General features: G+C 46.5%; 1 protein-coding gene across 1 annotated transcript in view; it reads left to right on the top strand.

Moving 5' to 3' along the window:
• SEL1L3 (SEL1L family member 3) overlaps positions 1-25,219 on the top strand; it is a 96,940-nt gene that overhangs the window by 48,484 nt on the left and 23,237 nt on the right. Inside the window, exons 10-17 of the mRNA XM_022566507.2 lie at positions 548-759; positions 2,455-2,634; positions 10,615-10,734; positions 13,635-13,775; positions 17,448-17,510; positions 20,779-20,955; positions 23,329-23,456; positions 24,996-25,079. Coding sequence (XP_022422215.1) covers positions 548-759; positions 2,455-2,634; positions 10,615-10,734; positions 13,635-13,775; positions 17,448-17,510; positions 20,779-20,955; positions 23,329-23,456; positions 24,996-25,079 — 1,105 coding nt within the window. The remainder of the gene's footprint in view (positions 1-547; positions 760-2,454; positions 2,635-10,614; positions 10,735-13,634; positions 13,776-17,447; positions 17,511-20,778; positions 20,956-23,328; positions 23,457-24,995; positions 25,080-25,219) is intronic.

Raw genomic sequence — 25,219 nt, 5'->3', positions numbered from 1 at the left:
TTGGATTACATGACATAATTTGCATAAGACACTCAACCCAGTATTTGGCATTTTATAGGCCCTCAATAAAAGTTGACTCATTCTTTTTATTGTATTTAGAAACCCACAAGGAAAACCGGAAGCAAAAGATGATAAGAAAGTTTCTTGTGCTCAACTTTTTACAGCAGCACCTAGGAACTATTTCTGAGATAAAACACACCCTCCTTCAGAGTCTTAGAGGGGAAAAAAAAATCTCTCTGGCAGTTAGGGTGGTCCTGACTTGGCGGTGAGTTACACTGAGTAAATTACTCTCTTGAGGTGCTGTCTCAGCTATAGAAGGCACATCCTTTCCTCCAGGATACTAGGCTGTCATTTAGTGCCAAAGGAAAAGCTGTTTACAGAATGACACCCGCAAGGGGTTTGATTTACCTCCCCAGAAGCTGGTATATATCAAGTCACTGCAGGACCAACCATATTAATAACTCAGGTGATTTAGTTGGCTGTTCCCACTTATTTTGTCGACCCCATGGTAGTTAATTGTGTGTTCTGTGAATTGTGTTCTTTACAGTGCTGAGGAACCAAAGTGAATCCGTATTAGAAATTGGTGGGCGGATATTCGAGAAGGCTGTAAAGAGACTTTCCTTTGTTGATGGTCTTCACCAAATTAGCTCTGTCGTCCCCTTTCTGATGGATGCCAGCTGCTGTGGATACCATAAAGCATCCTACTACCTCGCAGTCTTTTATGAAACTGGATTAAATGTACCTCGGGATCAGCTGCAGGTACAGTATTTCACAGGCTCCAGGAACATCAGTGACCTGCCTTATATTTGCAGAGTAAGGCTCTCATGCCCCGGGTGGAACTGGGCATGTTCATTTTCCCTGGAGTCCTTTAAAAACTTTACACTCTGGGCTTCCCTGGTGGCGCAGTGGTTGAGAGTCCGCCTGCCGGTGCAGGGGACACGGGTTCGTGCCCCGGTCCGGGAAGATCCCACATGCCGCGGAGCGGCTGGGCCCGTGAGCCATGGCCGCTGAGCCTGCGCGTCCGGAGCCTGTGCTCCGCAACGGGAGAGGCCACAACCGTGAGAGGCCCGCGTACCGCAAAACAAACAAACAAACAAACAAACAAAAAACTTTACACTCAAGAAAAACAGCCTAAGGCTGTGTTAAATACAGGATCTCCCGCCGTCAGTGAGTGAAAAAGGGCACTTTATCCATTTCTAGACACAGCAGGGGATATGATTGGTATACTGTCTAAGGAATAGTTTGGGCAAGGCTTACCAGAATCCCAGCCATTCAAGAACAGGTGCCTCTTACCCAATTCTTGTAACTATCCTGGCTGTGGGTCCACCATCCCGTACGACGTTTTAGCTAAGTGAAATCATTTGGACCTCTAAGCAAAGTATTGTCACATCCAACCTCCTGTCATTAAAATAAATGTCATACTAGATGGTTTTGTGGTATCAAATCCAAATTTATTATGCAACTTGCCTAACATTTGGAATCGCATTTTTATAAGTGCTGCTAAACGGCCCCTGATCACTTTTAGCGTTTTGTTTGTGCACAGGGGATTGTTCATCCTGGATTTGAAGAGACTCAGACTGTTCAGACCTTCCCAGGTGGCTCTGTGTTCCTTTCACTTGACTTCTTTGTGTGTGTCTCTGGCTGTAGAAGCTCATGATTGATGGCATGCTTTCCCAAGTCCCTGAGGCAGTCCCCGCCGAGGTGGAAGAGGGTAGAAGATTCTAGCCCCGTTTCTGTCACAAAATAGCTGGCTGACCAAGGACATATGACTTCAACTTGCTGAGCCTCTGTTTCCTCAACTCTGAAATGAGATGGTTGGACCAGTCGATCTCTAAAGACCCTTCCCAACACTAGCGTTCTGAGAGTGTGAGGTTGGGACGTGGCCCACTGTTCAGATCATCTGACCGAAGGTGACATAGCTGAAGTGGACCAAGGTCCTTAGAACAGTTGTCAGATACACAAAGAGATGCTGTGAGATAAGTCAGGGGAGGACTCCCAATCTTTACTGAGAGAAGGACAAAGGAATTTTCAGCTGTTAGACATTGAGAAGGACAGATAGCCATTAGAAAGCTCTTGGGTCTTCTTTTCTAACGTTTTTTAAAAAGGCATGTTAGGGGCTTCCCTGGTGGCACAGTGGTTAAGAGTCCGCCTGCCGATGCAGGGGACACAGGTTCGTGCCCTGGTCCGGGAAGATCCCACATGCCGCGGAGCGGCTGGGCCCGTGAGCCATGGCCGCTGGGCCTGCGCGTCCGGAGCCTGTACTCCGCAATGGGAGAGGCCACAACAGCGAGAGGGCCGTGTACTGCAAAAAAAAAAAAAAAAAAAAGGCATGTTAACTGGTTTCTGGAATGACTAGGCTCATATGTAGAGGTGAGGCCAGATGACCTTTCTATGTTGAGGGTTTTATGACCCTTTTCTATAATCTTGTGAACACTGTCCATTTCTTCTTAACAGGGCATGTTGTATAGTTTGGTTGGAGGCCAGGGCAGTGAGAGGCTGTCTTCGATGAACCTTGGGTACAAACACTACCAGGGTATTGATCACTACCCCCTGGACTGGGAGTTGTCCTACGCCTACTACAGCAACATTGCCACCAAGACACCCCTTGACCAGCACACGCTACAAGGAGATCAGGTACGAGGCAGAAGTGGGTGGAAACGGTTATGGCCCTGCTTACTAGAGCTTCCTGAACAGTTTTATTAAGCGTCTGCACCTGTGGCTGGTTTATTCGCTGGCCTGTAGAGTACAGGCATAATCCAATGGAGAGAAAAGCTTTCTTGCATTCTCCAATTCACATTTCCTCAGTGTGTTCTCAGGCTGAATGCAAGGACCACCCTATATCTATGCGTGAAAAGCGTGAAAAGCTTTTCATGAGTGAGAGGACCGGTATGGGGAGGGTAGATAACAGCCCTGGACAGATTTTGATTTTGAAAAAAATGTATACCAGAAACATAGGCATTTTGTCTTTGTTCCAAAACCACGTGAAAGTGGTGGGGTCTGGAGATGTTAGTCAAATTAAGCGAGGGCAGTAAGCCAAGGGCTCCTCAATACGTCACAAGCAAGCAAGGTCTACATAACGAAGAAGCTCCATCCCTAGCTGTGTTCCCGCTGCCGGACACCTTGAGAAGCGTCTGCCCATCACATGAGCCTTAGTGCTCACAGGTGATGGACAGCAGGCGATGTTTGAAGATCCTGCCCCATCCTGGATTAAGGACTGGATGAAGCGCACTAACTCCAGCCCCTAATTTTGCAGGTTCCCACGTCTTATTGACTCATTAGGCAAAGAAATCAGTGGTTCACATCTGCCCAAAAAACAACATGTTACATTGGACCAACTGATGGTTTGTTTGGGGGATCATGAATAGAAGGGTGTATAAAGGTGATAGTGTAAGAATAAAAAGAAAGCTGCCTTTAGATGACGTAGATTTGCATCCAGCAGGAGTAGATTATGACGTGGTTGGCTTCTTGGCATGTATTTTTCTGTATCTCTTTCTTCAGAATGGTTTTAAGATGTTTTGATGGTCACGGCAGTTGAGGTAGTTGAGTGCAAGTAGTCTGTACCAGGAGGTGGCAATTTTTTTCCGCAAAAGACCAGATAGTAAGTATCTTAGGCTCTGCTTTTACAGTCACTATTGCAACCACTCAACTCTGCCGAAGACAATATATAAAGCGATGGGGTGCCTGGGTTTGTGCCGCCATAGACAGGAGGTTACTGCATGGTCAGATTTGGCCCTGGTTTAGGCCATAAACCCTTAATTTTCTCCCTTATGCTCGGTGAGTCTGGATGGATAGCAGGATGGTGGAATTTTAGGCAGAGCAGCTAACTGGGAACCAGACCGTTCACTCTTCCCTGTGCTGCTCCTGTATTGCAGTCAGAAACCCCCAGTGGAGGAAACTTGTGCTTTGATCATTGGAAATGAATGGTTTCTGGAAAAGAAACCTACAGTGGCCACTGTACAGTTATGAAATAAACGACTCAAAGATACATGTTGTCAGTGAACATTAAACATGAATCAAGCTATAAAATGCCCAAAGGCTGTCTGTATAGACATTCTAATTCTTTTAGAAAATAATGATTTCTTCTGAATAAACTTACACACTCTTATCATTGTCATCTGTATTCTCTCAGCATATATAGGCTGTGTGCAAAATCTGACCTCAGTCTGACAGGAATTTATTTATTAATTGATAAAGGTTTTTTTTTTTTAAAGAACTCTTCTGAAAACACATTCGAACAAAATCAAGCCACAAAATAGTATTGCCATTGTTCTGCTAAACCTGAATGTGTTAATAAAGCCCTGTATGTATATATTATACTTTTAGGAATTCTAATTCAGCATAATTTAGCAAGGGGAGATGGTATGTTGCTAACAAGCTCCTTTTCTTTTGAAGATTTGGCCCATGAAGTGTTATGATTATGAAAGAAAATGTTTAATTGGTCAGAACCAGAGAAGATGAATAGAGAAGATCCGTCCTGCAGCTGGAAAGTCGTGTGATTAAGAATCATAGATAGGAATTATACAGTTAGAAGAGTTGTATCATAGCTCATTTTCTTAAGAATGTGTAATTAATGGTTTCTTGAGAATGTAAGCAGGTGTCATACATTGATTGAAATGTCCTTTTGTTGAGAGATCCATTAATTCACCAGCAGCACATAACAAATGAGGAGATGTGGAAAGCCAGATCCCTAATTAACAAACCAAGGATCCGTCAGTAACTTCTTTCTTGATTCTTGTTTCATTTTCTCTTTTATGTAACTCGTGGTTCCCATCAACTTTATCTTCTTTATTCATAATCTTGCTTCATGTCACTTCTTTATGATTTAGGGGGACTCTGCTTCGGGTTCAAGAGAAAGAAGATGATAGGGGTTTTTTTTTTATTTTTGTTTTGTTTTTGTGGCTTAATCACAAGTGGATTCCTTTCATTCTCTTCACATCTCAGAGTTTGCTCTTCTGAAAGGTTTGGTCCTCAGCCTTCTCTGTCTACACCTTCTAGAGGGCAGGGGGTCTCATCAACATCCCTGGTTTCAACTGCCCTCCACATACGGATGACATGCACATCTTATTCTCAGGCTGAGGTCTTTCTTAAAACCCCCATCTGCAATCGTAACATACCACAAAGGGAACACACCACCTCCTCCTCTCTGTTCCCCACAGACACCTCAACCAATGGCACTGTTGTCCATGCCAGCAACGGGGGAGTCACCTTTGATCTGCCCATCATCCTACCAGCTCTAATCCCCAACAGCGTTACATGCAGCTCTCCATCATTTCTCCCCTGAGTGACTCTGACAGCCTCCTGTTCTACTCTGAGTTATGGAATGAATTGACCCCTACATTCATATGTTGAAGCCCTCACCCCCAGTACCTCAGAATGGGACACTGCATTTGGAGCTAGGACCTTTGAAGAGAGGATTAAGTTAAATGCGGTCATTAGTGGCCCTACTCCAGTATGACTGGTGTTCTTACAAGAAGAGGAGATTGGGACGTAGATGAAACAGGGAGACAGCCATGTGAGGACGCAAGCTAAGGAGAGGGGCCTCAGAAGAAACTAAACCTGCAAGCATCTTGATCTTGGACTTCCAGCCTCCAGAAGTGTGAGAAAATTAACTTCTGTGGTTTAAGCCCCGCAGTCCGTGGCGTTTTGTTACGGCAGAGTCCTGGCAAATGAATTCACCTCCTAACTGGCCTTTCTGTTGTCAGTCTTGTCCCTTCCCATTTTCTTCCCACGGAGGCCAAAGAAGGCCTCCAGTGGAGGTTCTCAACCTGACTGCGCATCAGAATCACGTGGGCACTCAGAAAATACCTCTGCACAGGCTCCACCCACAGTCTTATTGAAGTGACAGAGGGAGGGTCCAGGCATATAATAGGCGTATATATGTCTATGTGCATGCGTATATTTAAATAGCTCCTCAGATGGGCGTAACGTGCAGTCAGTGTTGAGATGTACTGACCCGGAAGCACTAAGTCCAGCTCATCACTTGGCATAGGAGATGTTCCTTGATCTGGTTTCTCTCTGCTTCCGCAACCTCAGCTCTCAGCGATTCCTCGTTTGGCCTGCCCACCCTGGCAATGCCAAGCTTTTGGTCACACCATGCTGTCCACAATTCCTGGCCCTGCGCAATCTCCTCTGTCTGGTTTGCTTTATCCACTCCCACCCCCCTTTTCCTGCCTCCTGACCGCCCCCCCCCCGCAACTAGGATGCTGGGCTCAGACACCACCACCTGCTTGGATCTTCCCTTTGCTGCGCCGCCATGGCACCCGGGCACATCCCCGCCATTGCTCTATGACGGGTGCTGTGTACAGGTCTCGGAGCCAGCTCTCCCAGTAGACTGTGAGCTCCCCGAGACAGGCACCTTGTCTGTTCACGTTGGTGACCCCAGTGCCCAGCCGTGTGCTTGACATGTAGTTGGCACTCGCTGTTTACTGATGGGATGGTGGACAGCACGAGAGGGCCGTGTATCCAGTGATGAACACAAAGCGATCACGTCCCGTTGATTCTCTGGTGCCTTTTGATGCAACCAGTGCATTCAACTCTGCCCCTCTTGCATTCAGCACCGCCTTTGTGTGAGGAACACCCCGTTTGGGGAATCTTGGGTACTTGCTTCCCTGTCTCTCCATCATTACACCTGATATTCCTCCATTCTTACTTTAAAATACCTAAAATGTTAAATTTCAACAAAGAAAACTTACAACCCCCCACTGGGAGCCAAACATTATAGCTGATTTTTTTTTTTTTTTTTTGCGGTACGCGGGCCTCTCACTGTTGTGGCCTCTCCCATTGCTGAGCACAGGCTCTGGACGCGCAGGCTCAGCGGCCATGGCTCACGGGCCCAGATGCTCCGCGGCATGTGGGATCTTCCCGGACCGGGGCACGAACCCGTGTCCCCTGCATCGGCAGGCGGACTCTCAACCACTGCGCCACCAGGGAAGCCCTATAGCTGATTTTAAACACCCTAAGAGGCAGGTTCCACATGGTGGTGTCTACAGGCCCTGAAGGAAGGAGCGGTTTAAGTGTAGGCTCTGAAACTGCCCTGCTCCTGAGTTCCCAGGAACACTGGCTGGAGTGTTATAGTTCACGACTTCAGAGAATGCAGACGCTCCAGAAAATGGGGGGCTGCTGACAGCCTTTTCTCTCCAGGTCCAAATTCCGCCACATCCTTCGCCCTCCCTACTCCCTCCCTGCTCTGCGCTCCATCCTGCCTTTCCTGTGATTGATTGCAGACAGCTGATATGATGTGAACTCTGCCCTTGCAGCCTATAGGCTGAGCAGAGAGAAAGGAAGTAAAGCGTATGAAGAGTCAGTGTCTGTAGGACAGTGTGATGCCTTCTCTGACACTGGGTCCAGGGGCATCTGAGGACTGTAGAGTCTCTGGACATTGGACCTCCTCTAACCTGGTCAGCTGGTTTTAACCCTACCGTATAGGCTATGAACTGCTCATTCTAGAGACGTTGATTTTACAACACAGCAACAAAAACAATCCAGCTCCCCGGGAAGGCACAGAAGATTCCAGAACTGGTCAGTCTGGGACTCTTGAGTCCCTGTCAGCTTCTCCCCAGCTCTGCCCCCCACCATGGTCCCCACCATTCCTTCTCCACACCAAAGCTTCTTCTGGGATTGGTCACTTTCCCATGTGAGGCATCATTCCCTAGTCTCAAAATGTTTGATGATGAACAACCCAACACCGCTCCCTTTTAGGGGTTGTTCCTGCATCAGATGTCTTTGTAGATGGTTGGCTTTCACGGAAGGCCTGGGACGTGTGGCTCTGACCGGTGCTGGATGCCACTCTGGGGACCCCGGAGCTGTGAAGACACAACCACCGGCCCAGGTGTGGCAGGCAGCTGTGGTGTGGCTCCAGGGCCAGTTTGCCTGGTTCAGGTCCCAGGTCTGCATTCACCGGGTATAAAATCTTGGATAATCCCACTCACTCGTCTGTCTCTGCACAGCTTTTTCCCCAGCACTCCCTCCTCAAATCTGTCCCTTCCATCTTCAAAAGCACCGAATTCTCTTAGATAGATCTTCATCCCCCCAATGTAAGGCTTTGAGCTGTACAAAACTGCAAATACCAATAGGAGGGCTAACATTCTAAACTGCTATCAGCTCTTTACGTGATAGAATGAACTAAAGACCTAAAAAATGACGAGTTACCATTCCTGAGAGCTTCCCATATGCCAGATGCTCTGCTAAGATCTTCGCAAACAATCTCATTTAATCCTCATGCAACTCTATGAGGTCAGTACAAGTATTGTTCCCATTATACAGATGGGGCAACTGAGACTCAGGGAAGCCAAAGAACTTGCCCAAAGTCACACAGCAAATGAGTAGTGGAGCCTAGATTTGAACCTGGATGTTACTAACTCTTCACACTATAAAAAATAATGGCTAATAGGTGGAGTGCTTTTGATGTAGCAGATACCACTCTAAGCTTCATTTTTATGGATATAGAAACTAAGGCTCAAATAAATAAAGTCAGGGGCCCAAGGCCCCCAGGTAGTTAGTGGTGAGTTAGAATTCATGTCCACTGGATCTGATGTGAAAAGTTGTGCTCTTAATGGCCCGGCCCTACTGCAAAGCTCAGCGGTACTACCCAGGGAAGCAGCAAGGGGCTAGGTCAGGAGACAATGATATAAAAGACAAAAGAGTTCCTTCTTCAGAGTGATGCATGGTTGCCCAGGTCACCTGCAAACGTGGCCTTTGCCAAGACCCCTCTCACGACACTGTTAGATGGAGTTCATTATGTATAAGGGGAGGCAATGAAACAGCCCCCATCTCCCAGATGCATGAGTCATTCACAGGGTGGTGCAGCTAGGTGAGGACTATGGGCCCCCACAGCCAGCCAGCCTGGGTTTGATTCCAAAGTTTGAAGAACGTAGGTAAGTTACTTAACCTTTCTGGGCCTCAGTTTCCACATCTGTGAAATGGGGATATTGATGTTATCTGTCTTGTAAGGTTGCAAAGATTCAGTGAGTCATTCTGGCCAACAATTGGTCGCCGCACACAGTTCTTGCTGGTGATTATGATATTACCACGGCCAGAGAGTAGCAGAAACACCAAAGAGTATAAATCCTTGCAGGATAGAAACTCTGGCTTCATGTGTTCTGTGTTTCATTCAAGTCCCATGACAAAGTTAAGGAGGAAGAAACAAAATAAGGAAAAGAAGGAAATTAACCCCAAATCAAAACACTCAAACTCTCCAGTTGAACGAAAAACTTCTAGCTGAGAACTCTATTGTTCTAGTAGCCTGAGCTTCAGCCCAGGATTCCAGGGCCTTCCCGCTAGAGGGCGACATCATGGGGGAGCCCATCAGAGCCTGTCTTTGGAGTCAGACCAACCTGGCTTCCAGGGCTAGCTCTACAGTGTGACCTTGAGTTCATGGTTTCACCTTGTGAGCTTCAGTTTCTTTACAAATAAATTGAAGACACTGATATTTGGGCCACAGCCCTGCTGTGAGGATTAAGTGAGAAAAACATTTGTTAAACACCCCGCACATACTTGGTTTCAGTCAAAGGTGGTGGGCATCCTTATTCCAATTGTTGCTGTTTGCTGGGAGGCGTCTCAAGGTTAGACATCCAGCAGGAATTGATACCACTGGGTTCCTAGCTCTGTCCCCAAGCCTGCCCGCTATTGCCCCGGAGAGGGACCTTTGGCTCCACATGGCCAAAGCTGGGTGACCCTCTCAGGAATGGGCTACAGGCTAGTGCTCGTGAATCTAAGTCATTTTCTTCACTGACAAACAGAAAGGGTCAGAAGGGAAATCAGGCCTGGTTCCTTGTTCTCTAAGGCTTCTTCCCCAACTCATCCAGATCCATTTTTTTCACCATCTGCTTGTGGCCTTGAAGCCCTTCCCAGGCGCTCCTGGTACCGTTAGATAGCGTTCATCATATAGAAGGGGAGACTGTCAAACAACAAGCCCAGTTTTTGGATAAACAGCCAAAATTTATATATAAAAATGAGTCTTATTTTCTTCAAAGGAGGCAGATACCTGGGAGGCTGTGTGCAAATTCAAAGCATTTTGTGAACTTTCCCTTGGGTTCCTCTTTAGAGCCTCTGGCACATTCTTGTCCACATCCTCGGAGTTAATATACCCTCTTCTTTTCAGTGTAGATTTCATTTTGAAATAGCCGAAAGATATCGGAGGCTGAGCCTGCTAAATAAAAAGGGTTGAGTCATGCAGGATAATGACACTTTGGAATAAAAAAATAATAAGGTTATACTTAGAAAATATTGATTTACTTTTTGGGATGCCGTGTATTCTGGCTCTGCAATCAGCAGCACAGAGGTGGACTTCTGAACTAGCTTGAGCGATGGAAGAGGAAGTGGAATAAATTTTGTCCTCCCAAGGAAAACACTTAGATAGGAACAAAAGTACCCATTTAGATATAGGACGTGTGATCCGTTCATTTAAAAAAGAATTTGATCTCATGGCTCTGTGGACACACCTCATATCTCAATTAGTCATATCGTTTTTACTTGAGCAGTTGCTGCGTTAGGAATAATGTCACGTCTTTTGCATGCCCGTACAATTTGGATATTTTCATTCTCCCTTCTTCTCCTCTCCTTTCCTCCCTCCCTCCCTTCCTTCCCTCCTTCTTTTCTTCCTTCCTTCCCTTTTAGGCATACGTTGAGACAATTAGACTAAAAGATGATGAAATTCTCAAGGTACAAACCAAAGAAGACGGAGACGTCTTCATGTGGCTGAAGCATGAAGCTACTCGAGGCAATGCGGCAGCTCAGGTAAAAATGCGTTCCACCGTTTTGGAAAGTGCCTCAGCCACGACAGACCAGGCTACACCATGATAATAAAGTTTCCCAAACCTAGTGGCTTAAGACGACACCAGTGTATTGTTGTTCTCTGTCCTCACTACATGTCCAGTGGGGGTGGCGTGGGCTGTGCTCTTATAGTCCCCTAGGAGCCCAAGCTAACAGAGGCTTCACCAAAACATGCTTCCAAAGCCACTGCCGCAGGATGACGCCGCGACACATCACAGGCTGAGTCCTATCGCTTCTGCTCAGAAGGGGCACGAGTCATTTCTCACATTTCGTCGGCCAAAGGAAGTCAGCTGGTCACTCTTGACCTGAGTGAGCCAGAAATGTAGTCCAACCAGACCCAGAGGAGAGAGAGCCACAGTATTTATGATCAGTCCTAAGACTACCATCAGACATTTTAGTGCATCAGATAGAAAGAAAAAGAAGCATCTTGGAGTGCAGGAGAGATTAGGTGGGCATCGAGAAGAAGGCCACAAAATCAGCTAGGAGAATAATAGAAAATCTGTGTTGCGTGTAAGACCAAAAGGATCGACCTTGTCTCTTGAACATGTTTTGTCTTTTGGATAGACCTGTAAGAGGTACAAGAAAGGGCAGAGGGCTGGGAGGACCCCCCCACCCCATCTACTTCTTGCCCTGATTTCACTATGAAGAAAAGTCCTTATGGGAGCCAGCTAAGGCTGATTGCACTGGAGGAAGGAAACCTCCTTCCCTAAGGATGGATTTAGCTTTTGCTTTGTGTTCCCAGTGAGCACAGTGTCAGGAAGAGCCTCTGCTCTGGGTCTGCTAAGCAGGCAGAAGACCAGAGATGGGAAAGAGAAAGAAAACCAAAGAACGCATTGACAAACACTTCAGAGACCCTGTAGTAACGGGTCTCCCACCCCTCCTTAGAGGTCTTCCTAGCATCTCAGAAGATGCATTCCGAGATAAGGTTTTCTTTTGGGGGGTGGAGGATGGAAGAGAAGGAGATGAGAGGAGAAGTAGAAAGAAGGAAAGAAAATCAAGGCCCCCAAGTGACCAGAATAACAGTGTTGCCTGTGGCTCTGTCTTGGGCTCTGTCCCAGCCTGCAGTCTTTCTAGTCCAGGAAGGAATTCCAGTGCATAGTTCAGGAAATGCTGCTGCCAGATTTCAAGGGTGCTCCAGAGCTTGCGTGAACATTCCTAACAAAGACGCTTCTTCCCTCCTTCATTCAGCAAATCTTTGTTGCGTTGCTTCTTTGAGTTTCTGTTGAGTTCTGCTGGGTGGGAGCTGGGGGCACAAGGGCAGACAAATAACGTCTTGAGATCCCTACCACCAAAGACCCCCAGCCTCGATTGAGTCTAATGGTGGAGCCAGCCATGTAGACAGATGCTGGGATAGTGCTGTAGGGAGATGCCCTGATATGGATGTGCACAGGCCTCCATGCTGTTCACTGGGCCAAGAGGACGCACAGTACCTCCCAAGGAGAGGGCATTTCACGAGAGGAAACTGTGGTTGTTGATCCATCAGCTCTGGCCTGGGCGCAATAGATTCTTTCACATACACACACACACACACACACACCACCCACATACACACACACACACATGTACACCCCACACACATATACACACACACATCCCACCCACATAAACACACACACACCCCACACACACACATACACACCCCACACAGCCCCACCGCCACCCCACACACACACCCCACCCATATACACTTACAAACACCCCACCCACATACACACACACACCCCACACACACACATACACACACACACCCCACTCACACACCCACCCATATACACTTACAAACACCCCACCCACATACACACACACACACACCCCACACACATACACTCACACACCCACCCCACCCCACCCACATACACACACACACACCACCCACATACACCACACACACACACCCCACACACACATACCCCCCCACACATACACACACACACCCTGTCCACATACACACACACCCTGTCCACACACACACACACCCTGTCCACATACACACACACACCCTGTCCACACACACACACACACACACCCTGTCCACACACACACACACACACCCTGTCCACACACACACCCTGTCCACATACACACACACCCTGTCCACACACACACACACCCTGTCCACACACACACACACACACCCTGTCCACACACACACACACACCCTGTCCACACACACACCCTGTCCACACACACACACACACACCCTGTCCACACACACACACACACCACACACACACATACACACACCCTGTCCACACACACACCCCACACACACACACACACCCCACACACACACACACCCCACACACACACCACACACACACACACACCCTGTCCACACACACACACACACACCCTGTCCACATACACACACACACACACACACCCCACACACACACACACCCTGTCCACATACACACACCCTGTCCACACACACACACACCCTGTCCACACACACACACACACACACACCCTGTCCACACACCACACACACACACACACACCCCACACACACACCCCCCCCACACACACACCCCCCCACACACACACCCTGTCCACACACACACACACATACACACACCCTGTCCACACACACACACACACCCTGTCCACACACACACACACACACACACACACACACACACACACACACAGACACAATTTCCAACTTGCGTTAATGACTTGTATTTACCCCAGCTCATCTTCAGGGCTCTTGTCCCCAGGAGGAAGATAACATGTGTCTACTTAAATCTTGGTTCTCAATATAAAAACCTTTTAAACTAGGTTTGCCTTCCCCCCTTTTTAAAGTCTTGTTTATTAAGCATAACACAGGAAAGTCATTATTCTAAATTGCTATTGTCTTGAAGCAACGGTTGGCCCAGATGCTGTTCTGGGGCCAGCAAGGCGTGGCCAAGAACCCGGAAGCGGCTATTCAGTGGTACGCCAAGGGTGCCCTGGAGACTGAGGACCCCGCGTTAATATACGACTATGCCATCGTGTTATTTAAGGTAAGGATCACTCAATTTGTGCTGAAATTGCACAATTTCTATCAGACTTCCCAAGTGGTTTCCTGGAGGCGTGCAATCAGGGAGCCTGTAACTAAAGAACCTTCGGACATGCTTCTGTCAGTCTGGATGGAAAGGGGTATTTGCTGAAAAGGCAAAGTCACACGCAGTTCCCTGGTCTCGTTTTTAATCATTTGTCTTAGGTTTGACGCCTGGATTCTCTCTGCTTTTGCAAGAACTGGCATTCTGGAGGAGGCACCCATATTTTCCAGATTGGTACACGGCCAGCAACCCCAAAGGTGCTGCAAGTTCTCTATCAGGCAGAGTTATCATTGAATTATAGCTAAGACCAAGTGCGTGTTTGGGCTGGATCCCAACAGTCCCGTTGATCGATACAAAGACCTTGGTTTTAAGCCAACAGGAGAGCAGTGGGACGGATGGGAAGAGCATTAGCCCAGGAGATAGAGGATGGAGTTCAAATCTCTCCTCTGCAACGATTAGCTGCATCCTTGGACTTATCCGATCTCATGAGACACTGGCAATGACCACAGATGGAGTGAAATAACCTAAGGAAGGGGCTCCAAGAACTGTAAAATGCTTTACGGAATAATACTATTTCACATTGATTGATGCAGTGCTTATTATCTGATGTACATGTATTAACACATTCAATCCTCGAGACAACTTTGCAAGGTAGGTATCACAGTGTATTATGATAGCTGTTTATATGTGTGGTGACAGAGGCTCAGAAAGGGTTTGTAACTTGCCCAAGGTTGAACAACTGGTGTGTTTCAGACCTGGGACTGGGATCCTCTTCACCCCTGAATGCAGAGACATCAATTCACCAATCTTGGAAGAGCTGTTGGCTCTAGTAAGGAAACCCTTGGTCCCTATGTCCAGACCCAAAGGAGGCAGCTGCCCACAAAGAGCGAGTGTCTTCAAGCAAGGATGTGGATGCACGTGGCTGGGCTCATCTCCAGAACCACAGCTGTGTCCGCTCACTGATTAACAACCATGACTCTTGCTACCTTTCTGGCCCTCCAAGTCTTAAAACCTATTGGTTGTTACGGTTTCCAAGTTTAGAGCCCAGACTTTTTCTTTGTAGTCGTTAAATCAACATAGAAATGGTTTGACTCTTAGCTATATGCCAATGCATTCGTATATTTATATAATAAACACCCACTCTGGGCTGACAAAATGCCAGACTCTGTGCTAGATGGAGGGACTTATGGTTGCATGAACCTCATCCCTGACCTCAGGGGTCTCAGATACTTGTGGGCAAGACAGAAGACTGAGACAGGCACGGAGGAGAGGCACCAGTCCACCAGAGTTGGGGCTGGCCACGGCCCAAAGTACAGAGAAGAAAAGGCACGACTCAGACATTACTTCTGCCCACCAGGAGCTTGAAATCTAGAGGGAAAGCGAAAGACATAAATAAATGATACGGGAGGTGACGGGATGTTTCTTCAGGGTCTGATTTCCCAAACCTTAAAGCTTTTTTGGTTTTCCTGCATTCTAAGTTATCTCTGAGTGGGAGGAAGGAAGCCCTTTATCTACATCTCAAGGCAGATTTTTACCTCTGGCCAAAGGTGTCTTTAAGTACTTTCAATGTAAAAAAAACCCATACAAAAAAATGAACTTTCCAAACATGAAGAACGGCAATGTGCTCTCGGCTTGTTGTCTCGTGTGGACATTCGGCTTATTGTATTCAAAGATGGCGCCATGATGACAGCTATAGCTTGTCCAAGACGGTCAGATACATCCCATTTCACATCCACATGAGGATGGAGCTTGGGCTTTCACTGCAGCAACTGTCCTCCATGGATTCATTCAGTGGATGAAGTTATTGAGCACTTGCTATGCATCACGACTTTACACTTCTCTCACTTTCCAACTTCCAGTACTACTCAGACTTGTGCATAGTATATAGTCTTTGTGCAAGAACTCACCCCACTTCTGATTATATAATTACACTGGAAAATCCCTGGCCTAGAACTCAGAGTATCTGAGTTCTGGTTGCAGATCTAACTGTGAGGTTTGGGGTAAGTCAACCCCTCTGGGCCCCAGTTTTACTCCTTGAAAACAAAGAAGTTGGAGAAAAACTTTGAGTGCAACCAGGTTCTGACATTTCGTCATCCTGGTCGTTCTGTTGCTTTCCCCAAAATCCAAAAAGCTTGTCTTATTGCTTCCATCCAGTTACTACAAACAGCCTTCATGTCCTTTTGTCTTTCCTCCCCCTCTCTAATTAAACGGAGTAATGGTGCACTTCTGAAAAATATTTTCATCTTCCACTTTGCTTCAGCTCATCGGTTTTATGAAATAGGTACATTAAAATCGAGTAGAAACTCATTGTATGTAATTTAACCTTTATTTGGGTTCACAGTTTTATTTTGGGTCCTGGAAAACTACAAAGACAGATTCTGCAGCATGTTTTCTGTATCCTGTAAGGAGGTTACGGATCATTATACTTTCTCAGCATGGGAATTAAAATACATAGGAGAAAATACAGCATGGCCGTTATAAACTTGGACTCTGGAGCCTGGGTTCAAATCCTGCCTCTACTCCTTGCTCACTGTGTGCTTCTGGGCAAGTTTCTCTGGTGAGAATGATAGCAGCACCCCGGCTGGGGTTGGGAGGATTTGATATGGCAGGAGAGTTCTTGGCCCACGTTAATTAACACAGGAATGTTTGCTAGCGCTCTCTTCATTTACTGTAGAGCTAAGAATTTAAATAGAGTTAATAGCTGTATTCATTGCAAAGCCTCTAACATTATATCACATGTGACCCTGTCAATCCCTGAGTCTGAGACCGGGAGGACTGCATGGGCTGTGTAGGTCAATAACAGACTCTAAGTGAGCTTGGAAGCATCAGGGTTTTCATCCGGCTCCTCTCACCTGCCATGTGCATGGTCAGGGCTATGTTGAGAGAGCCCTCAGGGACCGCCCCCCCGCCCCCGCTCCACCCTCAGACCCACCATTTTCCCACATTGTCCTGCAGACACACCCCAGCATGGTCCCACGGAGTTCTGCTCTTATAACAAGGACTCCAAAGCCACATCTCTCTCTCTCTGTGATGCACAAACCACCTCTGCTGGAAAAACTTGATTTTGCTGGAGGAAGCTTGTCAGTTTGGCAGCGTCTGAGGGAACAGATTCTAAGGGGTCCTGTCTCCCTCACCACTGGCTCTCAAGCTGTTTCTGAAGCCACAGTGCTTCACCTTGGGGACTCCCACGAGGACGCTGGAAGGTTGCAAATGACAGCCTAATAACTCTTGACTGTCCGACATAGATAAAGTGCTCTGTCTGCTCGCATATTAGGCAATCCCCAGAGAAACACAACCAGGATGACCAGACTCATTTAACCTTATTCATGGCTTCTCCCAACAGCACCTGTGGATTGACGGGAATGTGATTCACTGGACCATCAATGGGGAATTCTTATGGATGCTAAGCTGGGAGGGTGAGGTTTATAGCCTCTCTTCTACACATATATGCAAAATAATGATGATGATGGTGATGTAACAGCTCTGTACATAGAAATCTTCAAGATTAGATTTTTAATTGAGAAGGCTTGGGCTTTAGTATCTTCTATTGAACACTGACAGATTGGTGTGATGGTTTTGCATGCAGCTCTGCGTTTATTTTCTTCGTGATCATTGCTGTTTATCGTTGTTTAGGGTCAAGGAGTAAAAAAGAACAGACGGCTTGCCTTAGAGCTGATGAAGAAGGCAGCTTCCAAGGTAACACTTGTGCATATTGTCAGAGGGAAACATTTCCGCCACACACACCCATGCTCTTACAAGTCGAGGAGAGTGAATGGCCAGCCTTCTGAAGAAGGTAGAAATGCAGTGGGGAGGGAGGGGTCGCTGACATTGCAGTGATTAGTCATTTTTGAGCTACAACATATACAGAAACCTGCACAATGAGGACGGCAAAATTCGAAAGCTGAACTCACTTTCCAGTCAGAATTCAGACTGATTTTGTTTGAAGGCTAAAATTATAATCAAGGGCTGCCCTAATAACAGGCAGCAGCAGGGGGGCTCTTTGCAATTGAATGGGTATAAATGCCATTGAATTAGGAAAACCTAAAGCCTGAATCCTCTAAGGTTAACCCTGTTGTGTCCAATGCTCATTTGCTTCTCCGTGCTTTAACAAAGGGGCTGTTTATCAAGTTTATTGCCGAGTTTAGGAATTATTTTCCTTTTGTCACTATTTACTCTGCAAAGTTATCTTCAAGCCAACTAGTTTAAATATTGCACTACAGAATGGAGGTTATGATATCACCTGTGAGGGGACACACACACACACGCACGCACACGCATGCACACAGGCATGCATGCATACGTATCCCTGTGTGCAAACCCCCAATGCATGCACATCCACACGTGCACACTCACATGTGCTTGCATACAGATTTGCAAATAAACGGATTGGTAGAAACCGTTGTAATTTTACAACCTTGTAATTTTACAACCTTGACAGGGCCCTTTATAGCCCTTCAGGCTCCTGAATGTGCCTCCCTCCCCGAGACTGATAATATTTGCCCTATCAACAAAGACTCCTGAAGTAACCATGCCGATTTTTCTTCCTCAATTCCCTTTCTTTAGGGAGCTTGGAGTGTCTTTTTTTCTGTAGAACAGGAAGTTGGAGCATGGAGTAAGAATGCCAAGAGGCTTTTTCTCCACCTGTGTGGTTTCTAGAGGACACATGACCCAGGAGAAGGGAACCACTGAAGCGCACGCCAGCTCCTGACCCTGACACAGACTATAGGGCAGAAATAGAAAAGCAGCTTAATGGTGGTCATTGAGGGCATGGTTCCAGAGCATCCTAAAATGGGGAAGTAATGGGGCTTCCTGGCAGGTGTGAAATTTGCATCTCTTTAGCATGCTAGTGCTGAATTGTTGTCTAAGGTGCTTTATTCTGAATGTAGTTTTGGCAGAGCTGAGATGAATATTGGAGGAAATGCAGTTTTACGGCCTGGAGTACTCGCATTCTTAAAAGTGTTACATGATTCTCACCCATTCATTCTGCAGGGAGTTACTAAGCCCTTCCTCTTTGTCAGGGACTGTGGTGAAGCACAGAGTTTGATTTTTGGAATTAGCTAAAAGTCACATGGGTACAGCTGGAAATGTCCAGAATAAGGTGTGAGCATTAAGAAATAAAACAAGATTTCTTGTGGGGCTCCTGATCTGGGTCCAAATACAATGTCTAAAGGACATTCTGGGAATGTTTTGAGTGATGACAGGTACCTTTGAATAAACCTGTGTGTCTGGAGGTGAGCATTGCACAAGTCACTTTGATATGCATTCCATAAGCTTATCCCAAAGCTGGTTCTTGCCACTATATATGATGTGGTCTATTACTTCATGGAAATGCACTCATCCTGCAAATTCTCAGGAGGCTGCCTTGCATCTGGTACCGTGCAAAGCTCAAGAAGAATGCCTCTATAACTGATCCTTGGCACTGACACCATCCCAAGTGTTGACTATCTTGAGGGCCTACGAATCTGAACCCTACTCTTTTTTTTTTTTTCTGTGGTACGCGGGCCTCTCACTGTTGCGGCCTCTCCCGCTGCGGAGCACAGGCTCCGGACGTGCAGGCCCAGCGACCATGGCTCATGGGCCCAGCCGCTCCGCGGCATGTGGGATCCTCTGGGAACGGGGCACGAACCCGCGTTCCCTGCGTCGGCAGGGGGACTCCCAACCACTGCGCCACCAGGGAAGCCCTGAACCCTACTCTTGATCCTCAGGGTGTAGGATTTGGATTCTGTTTTGTGTGTCATCAGCATTCAAAGGATGGCTTTCATTCGTTTGTCAAGTATTTATTGAGCACTTACTCTACGCCAAGTACTAACATAGGTGCTTGGAATACAAAACAAAGATCCCTGCCCTCATGGAGCATCTGTTCTAATGGGCCTTGTCAGTTTCTTTCTCCTGGTCTTCCTGGCACCTGGAGTCCAACGTGAGAAGTAGGAGGTAGAGCATTTTAGGAGTCGTTGCAGACTGAAAAGGCTGCAGGCTGGTATCTTGGCATCCATTACTGAGGGATACCTGTCCTTCACTTCTGAAAGGGCAGGCAAAAGAGATTTGGTTCCACACTTGGACCCTAACTTAACCTGTCTGACAGATGCAAGGGCACTCACTGTTTGCTTCTCCAGTCCTTTTCTCCCCTGCTTGTCCATGGTCTTGTGGATCAGGCAGGAAAGGAGGAGTGAGAGCACCGAATGCCCAGGTTTGCACACTTACACCCCTGCAGGGCTCCTGAGCCTTCAACAACCAGGCTGGAGCGGGTGGGAGCATCTGGGAAGAGCAGAGGCAGGGCCCTGAGAGCATGAATCAGCAAGAACAAGGAGGCTTAAGACTAGACTCACATGAACCAGGCCTTCTGTGGTACCGTCCCAATTTAGACACAGTTCTGAGACCACCCCCCTCCCATCTGCCTCAGCCCCAACCAGACCCTACCTGTCGGAGCTGGGATGCCAAGCAGTCCCACAGCACCTGTGCTTTACAAGTAGGCCATTGCGGCTGCTTCCCACAGAGGGTTTGTTGGTGTTCAGGGCAGAGTAATCAAAAGATAGGCAGGCAGGTCACCTAGAAATCATCCCAGCCAGGGCAGGTTTCCGGCCTCCTGTCACAGTTGAGTGGTCATGAATTTCAAGGGCATTGTTGATACTGCAGGACAGTAAGAGGCCTTCTGTAGACGAGGGAATTGCGTAGGAGCCCATAGGGGCTGAGAGATGATTTGGGGGCCAGCATCACTGCTGAGCTGGAAGGCAGAAATCCCAGCAGCAGCCGGGTGAAATCCTCCTGGGAAGGCGCTGAGGCAGCCTCATGTTTTCCAACACTTAGCTTTTCTTTAATGCCATCTGCCCCCAGAAAAGAGGCAGGAAAGGTTTTTCTCAGACTCAGGCAGAATGCTTTCATAACAGTTGATTCTCTCTGGGTTTGGGGTTTTTTTGTTTTTGTTTTAAAAAAAAAGGAATTCCTTTCTTCTTGTTCTAAAATCCAGGGATTGCATCAGGCAGTCAATGGCCTGGGATGGTATTACCACAAATTCAAGAAAAATTATGCCAAAGCGGCTAAGTACTGGTTAAAAGCAGAAGAAATGGGGAACCCAGATGCATCATACAATCTTGGAGTCCTGTACTTGGATGGCATTTTCCCAGGAGTTCCTGGAAGGAATCAAGTGAGTAAGACTTGAGACCAGCTGTGCAGCTGGTCAGTCACTTAGCCATGAAGCAGGTGTGCTGTATGCCCAGCCCAGACAAGGCCCCATGGGTGGTGCAGACACCACCCAAGACGCAGACCGTGATCTTGAGGAACTCAAGTGCCCAGTTAGGAAGACAAGATGGTGAAGAGCAAAGGCTGGCATTAGCCCAACGCCAAGTGTGTGCTAATTGCTGTGACCCAAACAGTTCTGGAAAGGGGAAATAGTGAAGGCCAAAGCAGTCAGGAAGGCTTCATGGAGGAGGAAGCCTAAGCTGGGGAGAGGAGAGGGAGATGATGCAAGGTGACAATGAGAGAGATGGTGCGGAGATTGATGACTGATCTTACTGGAAGCAAAGAAAGCTGGGTCCAAATAGGGTTGCCTGGTATGAGACCAGATTTAATAATAACGTAAATAACAATTACAATCTTCAATGTTTGCCGAACACTTCCTCTAGGTCAGACACTCACAGACACTTCCTGTGTGCCATCCCATGTCATCCTAACTGCCCTCTGGGATAGTTACTGTTACTACATCCATTTAACAGAGTAAGCAACCGAGGCTCTGAAAGGTTTCATAACTTAGAGTCATACACTTAAGTGGAGTCAAGACCTGGTCCCCATGTGAAATGGAAACCCCTTGTTATTAATAATAATATTGATGATGGTAATAATAATCTGAGTACCATTACATTCAACAAATTAATTGAATTGCCCACCCTATGCCAGGCACTCTTCCAGGCAGTGGGGATACAGCAGCAGACAAAACAGTCCCTCCTTTGGGGAAGTTTACATTCCAGTGGAGCAGAAAGATAATAAACAAACAAATATATAGTATGAGGGCAGGTGGGATAAGCGTTATAGGGAGAAATAAAGCAGGATAAGGAGGACCGAGAGGCTAGAGATTGGGGGATGCTATTTTATAAGGGAGATCAGAGAAGGTCTCTCTGGTAATGTGACAGTGTAAAAACTCCTAAAGGAGTCTTGTGAATGTCTGGGAGAACAACCCAGAAAGAGGGAACAGCCAGGGCAAAAGCCCAGAGAAGAAAGCAGGTTTGGTGTGCTTGAGGAATAGCAGGGAGGCTGAACTGGCAGGACCAGAGAGCAAGGAAGGTGCGAAGAGGTGGAAAATCACGTCAAGGAGGCAGCTACGCTGAGCAAGATGGGATAGCTCTGAACAGGGCGGGGAGACGCTGTGTTTTAACAGGTTCCTCTTGGATCCTGGTGGAGACTGGGCTTGGAGGAGACAAGAGCAAGAGCAAGGGGGTTAATGCATTGAATCCAAGTGAGAAAGGATGGGCAGTATCAGAAGAGGCACTGAGATGTGACTAGATTCTGGGTATATTTTGAAGGTCAAGGCATTAGGATTTGACAATGATTGGACGTGAGGTGTGAGGCAGGGAGAGGAGTCAGGATGACCCCTGAGTGTTCGGCATTTATTGAGATTGGAAGAAAAGGTAGCATTTAATGGGATGGGCAAGCTCTAGCGTCAGAGTTGGGGGTCGGGAATCAGAAAAAAATTATTTTTTGTGACGCACCATGCCAAGCCTTGAACACACGTTATCTCATTTAATCCTCACACCATACTTTCATGCTAGCTACTGTCAGAAGCCACATTTTTCAGTTGCAGAAATTGAGTTATTCTTTTAGTTGGAGAGATTAACTAACATGCCCAAGGTCACGCAGCTAGTAAGGAGCAGAGCTGGGATTTGAACCCAGGCCTGTCTGACTCCAAAGCCCATACTTAAAAATGGCAGTTAACTGCCTGGGAAAAATAATAGTAATCAGTGGAATGTATACCCGTCTAAGTGTTTGTTTTCTTTTTTCCCTCCTCCTCTCTCTGACTACTAGGAAGCTGTATATTTTATGCATTGCAAATGTCTTTTAGTCCTCCCACACATCTGCCAGAATGGATTTTTTATTGTCATATTCTAATTCTCACCTTCCTACTGGAAATGAAGTTTTTGTGTCTGAGTTTGAAAAAAGGTATTAAGCAAGGTTAGGGAAGCAAATGCCTGAAGTTTCACCTGGTGCGACTTTTGATGCTGTCTTCTGGCTGGCTGGCAGGGGTTATGTGAGGATCTGATAAGGTGATAATGATATTCATAGTGTCTTGTTATCTTATTTATTGGGTAAACTTAACAGAATAGCTGCAGTCAAGGTTATCATGTAGAGAGGCCAGCTTCTGTGATTGGCTGCCTTCCCGGAACTTGACTTTGTTTTCTTAAAGATGTTAGAAGTTATAAACCTGTGATGATATCAGGCGTTAAGTGCCTCAGGACCTTAGTTCTGATGAAACCGGCCCAGGAGGACTTCTCACTAATGAGACCGATGTTTGCTCATCTCTTTACAGACGTTAGCTGGTGAATATTTCCATAAGGCTGCACAAGGCGGACACATAGAAGGAACCTTGTGGTGTTCTCTCTACTATATCACAGGCAACCTGGAGACGTTCCCTCGAGATCCCGAGAAGGCTGTTGTGTAAGAACCTGCCAGATATTGCATATGAAGGGAAAGCCATATATTCATTACTATATTCACCATGCCTGAGAAAATAGAGTTTTCTTTTATTCTTTTTTTCCACATTAAAAAAATTTTTTTTTTATTTTAGGCTGTGCTGTGTTTTCATTGCTGCGCGCGGGCTTTCTCTATTTGCGGCAAGCGGGGGCTACTCTTCGTTGCGGTGCACGGGCTTCTCATTGCGGTGGCTTCTCTTGTTGCGGAGCACGGGCTCTAGGTGTGCGGGCTTTAGTAGTTGCGGCACGTGGGCTGAGTAGTTGTGGCATGCGGGCTCAGTAGTTGTGGCATGCGGGCTCAGTAGTTGCAGCATGCAGGCCCTAGAGCGGGTGAGCTTCAGTAGTTGTGGCACGTGGGCTCAGCAGTTGTGGCACACGGGCTTAGTTGCTCCGCGGCATGTGGGATCTTCCTTGACCAGGGCTCGAACCTGTGTCCCCTGCATTGGCAGGCGGATTCTTAACCACTGCGCCAGCAGGGAAGCCCTTTCTTGCATTTTAAAAAATTCATCTTTATTTTTATCAGTTACTCATGCACATGAAAAGCCAAGTCGTTTGAAAAGACAAAAATTTAATTTAAAAAAGTAATAATTTGACAAGAAAAAACAGGGAATCTCTGCCTCCCTTCCACACACTCCATTTCCTGCTCCCTGGAATAAATCACTTTTCGTCCTTTAACTATTTTTTTATTTGCCTCTATGTCTAAATAACATGCTTAAACTACTATTTCTTGTTATACTCATTATAGGCATTGTCTAATGATGTCTCACTGGGAAAGATAAAGAGATATAGTTTTTTCACTCTGCCACCTATTGCTACCCTGCATGCCCATGCTTCCTGCCCTCTCCCATCTTCCCCATAAATATATCACTGGTTTGGTTGGATTGGTATCAGTGTTTACATTATTATGACAATTTAACGCTATTCATAGCTGAGCCATGTAGTATACTGTGACTACTCTTTCTTTCTTGCATAACTTTTTGTTTTCTATGGAATAATAATTATTTTTTATTGTTATTTATCTGCTTAGCTCTCTCTGTGTATTTATCATTTCTATGTACTCGATCTCCACATTCTCCTTCCATCGTCTAAATCTCCTCTCGGTATGTCTACACCCATCAGGTACTCTATTGATTTAATCTTTTTGGCAATGTCTCTCTTTGGAGTCTTTGTTTAGGAAGAGCTGTCCTTCTGAAATCAACTTGCTAGAACTCTTAATAAAGATTATCTTTTTCCATGTTAGTAGACATTTTTCATTAGGTACTTTTCACATCTTTTTTTCCCCAAAATGACAACTCCTAAGCATTCATTACAAACGGCACTGAATGCAAGGCTCTCAAAATGTATCTTTCTTTATCTTCTTAACATTCAGTCCTGGTTTGTTGCTCCATAAAAATTCTAAGAAGCAAAATATTCCCCAAGTGGGATTTATTGAAGTCATACAAAGTAAAAAGCAATTATTTAATTTGCCATAGTTTGGATATGTTGTCTTCTGTTTCCTTTTCAGATGGACAAAGCATGTAGCCGAGAAAAATGGCTACTTGGGCCACGTCATTCGCAAAGGCCTCAACGCCTACCTGGAGGGCTTGTGGTAAGTTAGATTGAACTTTCTCAGTCCTTACCTTTCAATCTGTCAGTGTAGTCTTATGAGATGGAGTCTTAAAATGAAACCGAAAAAGCAATTTGCAGGGAAATCACAGCCTCCCGGTAATGATATTCAGAGTATCACCG

This window comes from Delphinapterus leucas, chromosome 5 (genome assembly GCF_059928025.1).
Source record: "Delphinapterus leucas isolate spDelLeu-1000000601 "Yukka" chromosome 5, BTC_Dleu_Yukka2, whole genome shotgun sequence".
Lineage (NCBI taxonomy): Eukaryota > Metazoa > Chordata > Mammalia > Artiodactyla > Monodontidae > Delphinapterus > Delphinapterus leucas.
The sequence above is the reverse complement of the archived record's forward strand: the minus strand, read 5'-3'. Positions and strand labels throughout refer to the sequence as shown.